This window comes from Phyllobates terribilis, unplaced genomic scaffold (assembly GCF_046119375.1).
Source record: "Phyllobates terribilis strain yellow unplaced genomic scaffold, ASM4611937v1 Scaffold_14__1_contigs__length_39327217, whole genome shotgun sequence".
In the NCBI taxonomy this organism is placed as follows: Eukaryota; Metazoa; Chordata; class Amphibia; order Anura; family Dendrobatidae; genus Phyllobates; species Phyllobates terribilis.
Window position 1 is genome coordinate 6,420,847 of NW_027362774.1, and position 14,225 is coordinate 6,435,071.

General features: G+C 42.9%; 1 protein-coding gene across 2 annotated transcripts in view; it reads left to right on the forward strand.

The window, feature by feature from the left end:
- The first annotated feature begins 631 nt into the window (after positions 1-631).
- LOC141175935 (ninjurin-1-like) overlaps positions 632-14,225 on the forward strand; it is a 92,501-nt gene continuing 78,907 nt past the window's right edge. For both annotated transcript variants that reach the window (XM_073659928.1, XM_073659929.1), the window contains exon 1: positions 632-996. In XM_073659928.1, the coding sequence (XP_073516029.1) occupies positions 880-996 (117 nt within the window). In that variant the 5' untranslated portion in view covers positions 632-879. The remainder of the gene's footprint in view (positions 997-14,225) is intronic.

Here is a 14,225-nt window from a genome sequence, read left to right on the forward strand (position 1 = left end):
TCTCTTTATGCATGTACATAAAGTTCAGTGAAAAAATAATAATTTTATTCTGGTTTTGGCACAAAAAATGCTGAAAAACCTGACACCTTAAAGAAAAATGCTAAAAAATAAAAAGGAAAAAAAAAAAAGCCGTACCAACAGCATTAGAAACATTACAGTTTTTTTCACACTTTTTTAACATTACGTGACTTTTTTTTTGCCACGTGTTGCTTTTTTCATGTTTTTTTTTGCTATTAAAAAAAGCATGCATTTAAAATAAAAGAGCAATATGAAAGAAAAAAAAGCTTTAAAATCATTTTTTTAAATAAGAGAATAAAAAAAAAAAGGACACCTTAAACAAAGACGCCTACGGAGAGATGGCAGACAAAAAAAAAGAAAAGTAAAATGGCTCAAAAATAGCAAAAAAAAACAAAAATGCTGCTTTTTTTACACTTGAATAATTTGCTAAAAACTGTAAAGTAAAGCGAGACATTAAAAAAAAAGGAATTAAAATGTCAGTGCAAAACTCCAAGTGTGAACGCAGCCTGTAAGGGGTGTAACATTAGAGGGTGGTCCCGTGTACGGAGGTCGCTCGTCACGGCTGCTGCTGTTGTTCTTAATAAACAAAAAACCTTGACAAAAGTCCAGAGATGCTAAAAGCTGTGAAAAGCCTGGAACGCGTGAGCGTCAGCAGCCAGCGGCCGGGAGTAAAGCCCAGCAGACAGCACTGGAAGCCAGGAGTCAGCTGAGATCAGACAGCGCTGAGTGGCAGGGGTAGTGACCGTGGGTGTGATTCTGAGTGGGACTCGACCTACATTACGCTGCTCGACCTGCACAGCTCTGCCGTTCTCTCCCCTTGCACTTTTCCAAACAGTTTTTGTAATATTTTCCTGCCTAGACATGACCTCGATATTCCACCGAGCGACGCTCAGAAGAGAGCCTGCGGACGACAGCGATATGTCGAGCGAGGAAGAGCCGCTTTTCCAGTCTGGTCCTCACGATGGGAGCAGAATCAACGTGAGTAAACTACTTTTTTTTAAAAAAAAAAAATTACGTTTTATCCTGAGCGTCTTCGTTCACGAATATAATCCTAGAAAGGCAGTAAAGACTGACACAAAAAGCAGATAAGTTGAGTTAAAAAGTGTTTCTGGAATTGGAAAAATAAAAAAAAAAGCATCTTCAGGTTGCTCGTGGTCAAGCAGCTCTATTGAAGTGAGTGGTGAAGCCGCAATACCACACACAGCCTGTAAGACTGGGGTGGCGCTATTTTTCTAAGAAGGCAGTTTTTGAGGGTTTTTTTTTTAAAAAAATTTGCTGATGTTTGTACAATTTTATAGTACTTTTGTTAATAAAAAAAAATAATAATGCAATTTTTGATCTCCCATCCAAGTGAAAGGGGCTATGAACTGCGGTGACCTCTCCCCTAAGAGCAGCTTGCAATGGGCCCCTGTTCTCAGGGTAGATGTGGGTGCAGATGTCTTTGTTACATCTTGGAAATTGCTTTTATTCAGTTGCTGTAGATGTGTAAAATGTAAAAAAAAAAGCAAAGAAATCTTGACTTGAGCTGCGTCCCGGAGAATAAAACATGGCGTCCTCTAAGTAGATGCATCAATGACTCTGGGAAGTGAATTAGTAAAGATTCCAGATAATTCCATCTGACAGTCGCTCTATGAAAAGCTTTAACCTTGTCGTTTTCATCAAGGATTAATCTACAATAAACCTAATTGTTACAATGTGTCGTCAGGTCAGCGCTGGAGAGAAGGCTCCGGGGCCGGTGTGCCGGAGAGGCAGGATCCTACATGGTGGCTTATAGGCTTCTTGTATACAGATGTGTAACATTAGAAAGGTTGGCGGGAATGGGACTTATAGGAATAGTCCCACCTGGACTAGAGCCATCCCAATAATCCGCAGATCACCGTATGGGCGGCTTCTCCCCGGTGTCTGCAGTTTTGCGGCGTATGAATAATTTCCACATCAGTGCGGTAACTTGAAACTCACACCAACCACCATTTATAATACTGGCGTCTTTCTGTGTACCTTATGAGGTTTTTGAGGGGTGTAAGGCAGCTACCGGACATATAGTTGATGGGAGGTATGTGTCACAGAGAGGACTGTCCTCTGTGATGTAATCCTGGTGTTGCTCTAGTGCACATAGCACTCAGAGGATTGTTTGGTGCATCCCGGGCCAGGTTTTACGGGCAGCCATGAGAGACGGGCGGGTCTGGCTGCGGTTAAGGCTCCTTTGTTTGACACATGGTCTGTGTATGGAGGGAGAAGGCCTCCCGTGTGTTGTTATCTGCAGACTGAGCCAGTGTACTTGATGCTATCCAGCCTGTGTGCCCACAGGAGTGGCTAATAAGAGACTTTGCCTAAATAACTGTTTTCTTTATTTTGCCTGCACTAAAGGCTGTTTGTTTTCATTTTGCTTATGGACGGTTTATGAGGCAATAAACCAGCATGGACATTTAAATGAAAAACGCTCCCTGTTTAGCTCCCCCCGACGCACCCAAGTGAGTAGAAACCCCACAATTGGTGTTAAAAGTGTGGGCAGTGTTCCCAGCAGAACACTGTGTGACTACTACAAGACATTTTGCATTTCCTGGGTGAAGTCTGCCACAAGCCAGCAAGCGACGCCAGACAGAATGGAGGAGCTGCTTAAACATCTGATGCAAGCGCAGCAGACACAGCACCAGCAATTGTTACAGCAGCAACAAATGGAGCAACAGGAGACCACTAAGCTGCTTATGCAGCAGACCCAGGTCCAGTAGTAGCAGCAATAGGATCAGCATCGTCAACAGCAGCAGCAAATCGAGTTACTCGCAGAGGTAATTCGTGGCACGGTGACTGCTCCGACAAGGTCAGTGGAAGATTTTTCCATCCGAGCAGTGGGCCGAGGTGCTGGCGCCCTACTTGACGCAGGAGCCCCAGAAGGCTTACTCTAACTTGGCTTTGCAGGACACCAAGGAGTATGGCAAGCTGAAAACAGAAATTCTGGCGCGCTTGGGGGTGACAATGACTGTCAGGACACAGCAGGTCCACCTCTGGGCGTACTGTGACAAACCCCCTCGCTCCCAAATGTTTGACCTTCTGCACCTGGTCCAAAAATGGCTGCAGCCGGAGTCCTCTACCTCTGCGCAGATGGTAGAGAGAGTGGTGATGGACTGGTTTGTGCATTCCCTGCCAAGGCCTATACAGACTTGGGTTGCCCAGGGTGATTCCCTGAATGAGGATGAACTGATCGGACTGGTTGAGAGGTATCAGGGGGTTGAGGGTTCTTTGGGAATGCAGCCCACTCCATACTGGGGATCCCAACAGGGGGCGGATGCCCAAAAGGGGGTGGGGCGTACAAGGTTCAAAGGGACGGGGGAGGTAATGCCAAAGGTCCCTACTGGTGATATCATATGCTGGAAATTCTATGGCTCGGGCCATATAGCCGCCCGTTGTCCCCTGACCTCCGAGCAAATGGACTGCAGCCTGGGATGCTGCTGTTCATACTATGCGTATCTGGCCAGCAGTGTGAACTGTCCACCCAGCGAGGGCCACGAGCTTGTCCCGTGAAGATAAATAGTTGGCAGGTAACTGGACTGCTAGACTCAGGGAGTCTGGTGACCCTTGTGAGGGCCACACTTCCTCTCCAGCTGATCCCAGGGAAGAAGGTTGACATCCACTGCATTCATGGTGATGCTAAAGACTATCCTGTGGCCAGAGTGAACATTGAAACGGCCCACTGTACTGAGTCCCATGAAGTCGGCATCGCCCAGGACTTGTTGAACCCCATTATTATAGGCCGGAACTTTTGTTTGTTTTGGGATCTGTGGGGGAAGGGTTCAGGGTGCGGTGGCTCGGATATGAAACCGGCTAAAGAGGTATCACTACGCCCAGAATCAGACGGGTTTCCCTTCTCTGTCTTTGTGGGCAATGAAGAGGCAGTGTCCCCTGAGACCGACATTCCTGAGTTAGGGGTGACCGAGAATTTTGGGATCTCCCAACCTAGGGACCTAACTCTGAGGGAAGCATTTAACAATGTCACAGTCATAAATGGGATTGCACAGGAGCCGAGGGCTGACAGAAGATTTCCCTATTTTATGTTGAGTGAGGAATTGTTGTACCGAGATACGAAAGTGAGGGAGTAGCTTGTTGAACAGTTATTGGTGCTGGGGCCCTATACACGGAGGGTGTTGGACATAGCCCATTCACATATCTTGGGTGGCCATCTGGGATTGGAAAAAACTCAGGAACGGATAATTCAGAGGTTCTATTGGCCCAGATGTCACCGGGGAATCTTAAAGTACTACAGGTCCTGCCCTACGTGCCAGTTAACCGCCCCCACCTCTCACTTTCAAAGTCCCCTTGTGCCATTGCCCATCATTGAAGTGCAGTTTGAGAGAATTGCTATGGACTTGGTTGGTCCCCTGGTTAAATCTGCTCATGGGCATCAATATATATTGGTCATCCTGGACTATGCCACATGCTATCCTGAAGAGATTCCCCTGAAAAACTCCTCGGCAAAGTGTATAGCTCGCAAATTGGTCCATGTTTTTTCCTGGACAGGATTACCAAGGGAGATCCTGACTGACCAGGGAACACCCTTTATGAGTAAGGTGATGAGGGAATTACGTAAGGCCCTGCAAATCTCCCAACTGAGGACATCATGGAGAGGTTCAAAAAAAACCCTAAAGAGTATGCTGAGGAAGGCCATAGAAAAGGACGGTATAAATTGGGACTGTCTCCTACCATATCTGTTGTTCTCTATCCAAGAGGTTCCACAGGCCTCCACTGAGTTCTCCCCATTTGAACTCCTGTATGGCCGACATCCGCAGGGTCTCCTTAATATAGAAAAGGAAACCTGGGAATCTGAAGTCACAGCCCACAGGAGCGTCATCAAGCATGTTGCACTGATGCAGGAGAGGACTGCGAAGGTGATGCCCATCATAAAAGGACATCTCCTCCAGGCACAAGAGATTCAGGCCAGGGTCTACAACCGGTCAGCCAGAGTGAGGCAGTTCAATTCTGGAGACCAAGTCCTCGTGCTAATTCCTACCATGGAAAGTAAATTCTTGGCCAAGTGGCAAGGGTCTTATGAGGTGGTGGAAAAGCTTGGGGAAGTGAATTATAAGATTCACCAACCAGGAAGACGTAAACCATACCAGATCTACCACCAAATCTCATCAAGCCATGGCAAGACAGAGAGCCTGTTGAAACTTTGTGCTTGCTGGTCAAGCCAGAAGGTGAGGTTGGAGGAGTCACAATGGCGGAGAAGCTGACGAAGGCCCAAAAACAGCAGTGTCGGGAATTGCTGCAGAAGAACAGGGACCTGTTCTCGGAATGGCCTGGGTGCACAAAGGTCATAGAACATGAGGTTCTGATGGAGCCACATGTGCGGGTGAACTTAAAGCCCTATCGAATTCCTGAGGCCCAACGAGAATTAATCTCCAAGGAAGTGGTGCGTATATAGAAACTCGGGGTCATTGAGGAATCCAAGAGCGGATAGTCGAGCCCGATTGTCCTGGTTCCAAAACACAATGGCGAATGGAGATTCTGCAACGACTATGGGAGGTTGAATGAGGTCTCCAAATTTGACGCATATCCCATGCCGCGTATCGATGAGCTGATCGAGAGACTTAAGCCAGCAAGGTACATAACCACCTTGGATTTATCGACAGGATATTGGCAGATCCCCATGTCACAGGAGAAAACTGCATTTTCTATGCTGGAAGGTTGATTCCAATATGTCCGGATGCGGTTTGGACTGCAGGGGGTCCCAGCCACCTTCCAGAGGGCCATGGACCGTATCCTGGCACCCCATAAGAAAAACGCCGTGGCATACCTGGACAATATTGTAATCTTCAGCCCAGACTGGGGAAGTCATCTGGAAAAGGTCCAGGCAGTGTTTGATACTATTAGGAAGGCGGGGTTTTCAATAAATCCAAAAAAATATGCCAAGGGGAAAGAAGAAGCCAAATACCTGGGATATGTAGTGAGTAGAGGCGAGATCAAACCCCAAACCAGTAAAGTGGATGCAATCCAAACCTGGCCAAGACCACTCTCAAAGATTCAAGTGAGAGCCTTTCTAGAAATCGTGGGATACTACAGGAGGTTCATCCAAAACGTTGCCATGATGGCCACACCCCTGACTGACCTCCTCAAGGGAACGAAATCAGCATTGGCCAAATGAAGTGCAGAGGCAGAGATGGCCTTTCAAGAACTAAAAGAGGCTCTGTGTAAGCAACCAGTTCTGATTGCCCCTGAGTTCAAGAAAGAATTTATACTCCAGACAGACATCACAGATGTCGGTTTGGGACCAGTCCTTTTTCAGGAGATACAAGGGGAGGAGCACCCGGTTCTTTACCCAAGTAGGAAGCTATCCGCATGTGAAATTAATTATTCCATCATAGAAAAGGAATGCTTGGCCATAAAGTGGGCTGTGAACATGTTATGTTACTATCTGTTGGGACATAAGTTTAAGTTGGTATTAGACCATGCCCCACTCAGGTGGATGAGGGAGAAAAAAGGGAAAAATGTTATGGTTACCCGCTGGTTTTTAGCCCTACAGGATTTCAGCTTCGTTGTGGAACATAGAGTTTGGAAGCTAAAAGCTACATGGTAATGCCGATGCCCTCTCGAGAATCCTCTGTCTAGAAGTAGAAGGTGCCAACCCCCACGACTTTAGGCAGAGGGGGGAGGTATGTAAGGCAGCTACCGGACATCTAGTTGATGGGAGGTATGTGTCACAGAGGTGGTTGTCATCTGTGATGTAATCCTGGAGTGTTGCTCTAGTGCACATAGCACTAAGAGGATTGTTTGGTGCATCCAGGGCCAGGTTTTACAGGCAGCCATGAGAGATGGGCAAGTCTGGCTGTCTACATTCTTCATCCCCGGGTGTAGTTAAGAGGTTAAAATGGAGTCCTTTGTTTGACACATGGTCTGTGTATGGAGGGAGAAGGCCTCCCGTGTGTTGTTATCTGCAGACTGAGCCAGTGTACTGGATGCTATCCAGCCTGTGTGCCCACAGAACTGGCTAACTGGAGACTTTGCCTAAAGGCCTGTTTACTTTGTTTTGGCTGCACTAAAGGCTGTTTGTTTTCCTTTTACTTATGGTCAGTTTATGAGGCAATAAACCAGTGTGGACATTTCAATGAAAATGCTTCCTATTTGCCTCCCGATGCACCCATATAAGTAGAAACCCCACAGGGGTCATTTGGCCACTTGAGGTGGTAACTTCTGAATGACTTCTGCATACTTGCCAAATTTTGCAAAAAGGGTGAGGTTTTGGGAAACCACCCAAAGTGAGCATTCCTGGGCGTTTAGGTGTCAGACTTGGTTCTTCCAGGGGATTCTAGAATGTAGGTAAGAATACCTTTGCCTGCGTCCTTGCCTATGAGTAGGTACTGTGTACTTGGGCCCTAATATACCAATCCTATAAGGTCTGCTTCTTATTTTTGGCAACAATGGCATGGCGAAAAAATGGTGAGACAACTTTGTATTGTCTTCAGTTGACAATGCAAAAATGCAAGAGCGTGCAGATCCGTCTTTGCCATCATTCGGCCCAGATTTGTATTAACATATAATCATCTTGAAACTCCCACTGACCAGGAGAACAAAGGGGCTTCTTACCCTTCATGGTAGTATAGGGTCTGGAGAAAATGCTAAACTGCACCTTGCTTCTTGTGCACAGTGGGTCACCATCATTCTTATACCACTGGAATATCTAAAGGGCATTATTGGAAAACCCCTAAAACTCTTTAGGATCCTCCTGTTATGGGTGTTACTCTTAATGACCCAGGATTTTTGCACTTCCCAGCATCTGCTCCATCAGAATGCATAGTATGGCTCGTGCCCCGCCTGCACCATACTATTACAGAACAAGACGTCAAGAGTTTTACAATATCTCCAAAAATTGTAGGACATGGATGAGAAACTTGAACGTTTGCAATGGTAGTCACCTAAAAGTAGCACACAATTGGCCTCTAAAGACCAGGTATCCGGGAATTGTTAACCTCTAGCTACACACTGGTACCTAAGACTTTTCAAAAGTAGTTATACAATATGCAGATAGTTTCCCAAGTTCAGTACTCGGTCACTGGACAAATGGTATTTGGGCAATGTATGTCTGCATTGGACAACAACCAATCTACAGTTAGTTCAAATTAGTGGAATTTAGCACAAAAGCGACCAATGGAAGATGCATAAATGGAAAATTTTAAGGGTTCCCTACTTATATTAAATCAAGCAAAACTTTTTGATGAGAGCCTTAATTCACTCTTTAGTATATTTTTCTCATTCTTTTTTTCCTTTGTTATTTTTGCTGACTACGATGGTGACAATCAAAAATGATTTTCAGCTTTGCCAAAGCAAAATATCCAGGTGGACGGAATCCTGCCGAGCAATCAGCTACATTTTGTCTTGCCAGGATTACAGAGCCCAGGCATACAATGTAATACATGGCTAAGACGGAAATGTTTTTGGATACAAAGTAGTAGCAAATATTTGCCAAGACATCACTCATGAAAAAAGACCTTCATTAAGTAATGTCAAACCTTTTCATGGAAACACTGAAGGTGACAATGGTCTACACATTCATATCTAGAGTGGTCAGTCACCGCTGAAGGCAAGGTCTTGCACAGATTATTGCCACTTGTCTCTGAAGGATTTCTAAAGAATTATTACAATCAGAAACACCTTTTCTTTAAAAGAACTTCCCTTAAAAGTGAATAAACATTTAGCAATACGGCACCATTCAAGCTGTTACAGTTGATTAGTCTGAGAATTTTGGTGTAAGGCTCTTCTCCCGAGACTGATCAAATGGAACTCAGTTGACCTTAGTTAAATTCATTTCAGTCTAGTTGAGTTGGGTTGGGTAGAACTGACATGGTTTAGATGGATGAGATAATTTTACTTGGATTGCATTAAGTTGAGCTGGATTGAGTTGATTTAAATTGTGTTTAAATTGTTTTGAGTTGCATTGACATAAGTTATATTCAGCTAGGTTGAACTAAGTTTGGTTCAGTTGGATTAAGTTTGATTGAGTTAAACAGAACTTAGCTGCATTGAGTTGAAATTAGTTGGGTCTAGTTGTGTTTAGTTGGATTGATTTTGATTTAGGTTGGATTCAGTTGGGTTGAAAAAAGTTGGTTGATTTGGGTTGTGTTAAATTGAGTTGTGTTTAGTCGGTATGAATTGAGTTGGTTTCAGTTGTGTTAATTTTGATCTAGTTGGATTCAGTTGGGTTGGGTTAAATTGTGACAAGTTGAACTGAGTTGGGTTCAGTTGTGTTGTATTGGCTTGATTTGGATTCAGTTGGGTTGAATTGACCTAAGTTTGACTTAAAACTAAAATAATTTAACCCGGATTGTTTAAATTGAGTTAGTTAGAAATTAAGGATGAGCAAATCTGACAAAATTCGAATTCAGCTCAACTTATTCTGGGAAATTTAATTTGTATTTAATTAATTCTACTGGAGTGAAGTGGGCCTGTGTGTCAGGACAAGTGTTGGATGGGTGAATATATGTTTATTTTTTAAGCCCTTCCCAGCCCTCTATAATCAAGTAAAATTAAGTTGAATTCGGTTTAATATAATTGGGTTTTGTTCATTTGAACTGAGTTGGTTTCATTTGGTTCAATTGGAGTAATTTTATTGAGTTGAGTTGCATTAAGTGGAATTGAATTGGGTTCAGTTGTGCTCAGTTGGATTGGTTTTGATTGAGTTTGATTCAGTTGGATTGGAAACAGTTACAGAAATGTAAATTGATTTGGATTCATTTGTGTTAAGTTGGATTGAGTTGAATTCAGTTGGGTTGAATTGAGTTGTGTTAAGTTAAAAATAGTTGGGTTTAGTTAATTTGAATTGAGTTGCATTGACTTTCAGCAAGTTGGATTCAATTGAGTAAAACTAAGTTTGATTAAATTTTAATCATTTGGATTGAGTTGGATTGCATTGGCTTGCATTAAGTTTAATTGGCTTCAGTTGGGTTAAGTTGGATTGGTTTTGATTGAGTTTAAAGCAGTTGGGTTGAATTGAGCTGAGTTGAGTTTAGTATAGTTGGGTTTTGTTAATTTGAATTGAGTTGGGTTCAGTTTAGTTGTGTTGGGTTGAATTGACCTAGGTTGAGTTGGACTTATTTGACTTGGATTCTTTTAGGTTGAGTTGGTTAGAGTTTGATTGAGTTGGGTTCAGTTGAGTTCTGTTGAGTTGAATTGACCTAGGTTGGGTTGGACATAGCTCATTTGACTTTGATTCTTTTAGTTTGTCTTGGATAGAGTTTGATTGAGTTGGGTTCAGTTCAGTTGAGCTGTATTGGGTTGAATTCACCTAGGTTGAGTTGGACTTGGTTAATTTGGCTTGGATTCTTTTAGTTTGACTTGGATAGAGTTTGATTGAGTTGGGTTCAGTTGAGTTCTGTAGGGTTGAATTGACCAAGGTTGGGTTGGACTTAGTTCATTTGACTTAGATTCTTTTAGTTTGTCTTGGATAGAGTTTGATTGAGTTAGGTTCAGTTGAGTTCTGTTGAGTTGAATTGACCTAGGTTGGGTTGGACTTAGTTCATTTGACTTTGATTCCTTTAGTTTGTCTTGGATAGAGTTTGATTGAGTTGGGTTTCAGTTGAGTTATGTAGGGTTGAATTGACCAAGGTTGAGTTGGACTTAGTTAATTTGACTTGGATTCTTTTAGTTTGACTTGGATAGAGTTTGATTGAGTTGGGTTCAGTTGAGTTCTGTTGAGTTGAATTGACCTAGGTTGGGTTGAACTTAGTTCATTTGACTTGGATTCTTTTAGTTTGTCTGGGATAGAGTTTGATTGAGTTGGGTTTCAGTTGAGTTCTGTAGGGTTGAATTGACCTAGGTTGAGTTGGACTTAGTACATTTGACTTGGATTCTTTTAGTTTGACTTGGATAGAGTTTGATTGAGTTGGGTTCAGTTGAGTTCTGTTTGGTTGAATTGACCTAGACTCAGTTGGACCTAGTTCATTTGACTTGGATTCTGTTAGGTTGAGCAGGATAGAGTTTGATTGAGTTGGGTTCAGTTGAGTTCTGTTCTGTTGAATTGACCGAGGTTGAGTTGGACTTAGCTCATTTGACTTGGATTCTTTTAGGCTGAGTTGGATAGAGTTTGATTGAGTTGGGTTCCGTTGAGTCTGGTTGATTTCATTTAACTTGAGTTGAGCAATTTCCCAGAAAGTCATTTTACAATCTATCATTCAGCACCATGTGGGACTCCCCTGTCAAAGTGGGGAGAGCCCTCTCCTCATGAATGCTGACTTTGAGCCCACTGTATTCTTTCATCACTTCAATTATTCCAAATTAATCTAAGTATGATTATTATTAAATTGTCGATTATTTGTAATTAAGTTGTAGAACACTAGTTGGAAGTCAGTCTGCCGCACTTCTTTGGTCACGTAACGTTGGGTCTCTTGTCTTGAAGACTCATTCCAACGCTTGCAAAGCTCCACAAAGTATTGAGTTTAGCTTCTCTTTGCAGTACATAAAGTGTAATATACATTGAGGTAATCACTCCAGTGCACATTAGTGTTTTTCCCCTTTGGCAAGCTTACATTAAACAAAGAACAGATTGTAGTTTCATTTATTGGTATATAAATAATTCAGCCTCGGGCTACTTTCCATCATATCATCCAAGACACAGTTCATTGAATATGAGAGACCGCCTGAGGTCTTGTGCCAGGAACGTAAATACATTATTAACATCAAGACAACAACAGCCATTTCCTGTAATACATCACAGAGAACCGTGCGACCAAAGAATTATAGAAACATTCGTTTAGGGCGTCCACAATTATCATTTCACTGATCGACCCCTTCTTAGATCGGCGTTGTCGATGTTAGGAGTTAAAAAAAGGGCAGATTTAGCTAAATATGCAGTACTACTTATGACCACCGGGGGCAGTGCAGAACCATTCAATTGAATCCAAAGTGAAGTCTATTCTAGGGCAGAATTCCCACATACCTCCCCCCTCTGTGCAAAGCTGAATATATGGTTTGCATTTTCATAAAGGCTCCTGTATGCACACAGGGTACATAAGAGACAGTAGAAGATTACATCTCTGGTCCCTATTTACGCAGGTGGAGGGGAGCAAAGAGCATTACGCTAAATGATAGCAATCACTTAGGATCTGAAGCCGCTTCTAATATGTATTTATGCTGCAGGTGTCTACGATAACAATGCTGTCAAATAACTACTCTGTCTGTCATATCGCCCGTGATGTATTCAAACCTAACAAATCACCGTCAAACCTTAGAATGGAAATTGTAGCTTAGAACAGTTTATTACATGGTGACATCAAATCAACAGATTTTACATGTCTGCTATAAAAAAAAAGAAAATATTCACAATTATATCAATGTGTCTGCCTTAATTTTATCAATAACAGCGCCACCCATGGCTGTAAGGTTGTATTTGGTATTGCAACATGAAAAAGTCCAGGAGTAGCTCATTAATATAAATAGTATAGATTCACGGATACACATTAGATGAACAAACTATTTTTTATTGTGTGTCCCAACCCTCCCCCATCAGTAGATGTTGGGGAAAGAAGGACCAGATGGAGGTAGACATGCACGCTCAGCTAACCGAGCGTACATGCGTATGGGAGGTCAGGACTGGAGGAATAGTCATCGGCCACAGGAGCGTACGGCCAACGGTGTAAAACCATAGAAGGAAGGTCGTGTAGCGAATAAATATGAAATGTATCGAGGATCGATTGCTGCAATTGCTTTCATTGGACAATTTAAGGGAAATGTCCTAATTGTACAGGCAATAGAAAAGGCAGAAAAAAAAAAGATGCGGACCCTTACTGAACCCCCTATAGGTCTAAGGCCCAGCCGCACAGACTTAAGTATAAAGTATCACCTAGATTAAAGGGAAGCCCTCATCACAAAATGACCTATTGTTTAAATCAGTTTTTTGTGTTACAAATAGTTTAAAAAAATGGCAGTGTCTTCTTTCCATTACACAATATTATATATCAAAAAACAAAATTAGTAACTTTGCAATTTTCTCATTGGGCACTGAGGCTATTTTAGACTCATACTCCCTCTCCTTTCAGCAATTTCATAATCATCAGAGACTGGATTGTAATGACTGATAACACCTCTATATACAGTAGATAACACAGGATCCACCATTCACAATAGGTGATGTCACAGCTCACCTTCTCCTCCTGTACAATGACTGACAACACCTCTATATACAGTAGATAACACAGGATCCACCATTCACAATAGGTGATGTCACAGCTCACCTCCTCCTCCTGTACAATGACTGATAACCCCTCTATATACAGTAGATAACACAGGATCCACCATTCACAATAGGTGATGTCACAGCTCACCTCCTCCTGTACAATGACTGACAACACCTCTATATACAGTAGATAACACAGGATCCACCATTCACAATAGGTGATGTCACAGCTCACCTCCTCCTCCTGTACAATGACTGATAACCCCTCTATATACAGAAGATAACACAGGATCCACCATTCACAATAGGTGATGTCACAGCTCACCTCCTCCTGTACAATGACTGATAACACCTCTATATACAGTAGATAACACAGGATCCACCATTCACAATAGGTGATGTCACAGCTCACCTCCTCCTCCTGTACAATGACTGATAACCCCTCTATATACAGAAGATAACACAGGATCCACCATTCACAATAGGTGATGTCACGGCTCACCTCCTCCTGTACCATAACTGATATCACCTCTATATACAGTAGATAACACAGGATCCACCATTCACAATAGGTGATGTCACAGCTCACCTCCTCCTCATGTACAATGACTGGATAACACCTCTATATACAGTAGATAACACAGGATCCCCATTCCCAATAGGTGATGTCACAGCTCACCTCCTCCTCCTCCTGTACAATGACTGATAACACCTCTATATACAGTAGATAACACAGAATCCACCAATCACAGTAGGTGATGTCACAGCTCACCTTCTCCTCCTCCTGTACAATGACTGATAACACCTCTATATACAGTAGATAACACAGAATCCACCAATCACAGTAGGTGATGTCACAGCTCACCTCCCCCCCTCCTGTAGAATGACTGATAACACCTCTATATACAGTAGATAACACAGAATCCACCAATCACAGTAGGTGATGTCACAGCTCACCTCCTCCCACTCTTTTCACAATGACCTTTTCACACGCTCATTAGATGCTTCCATACAAAAGATGGGATCTGTGTGTGTTCATTGCTGCTAATGT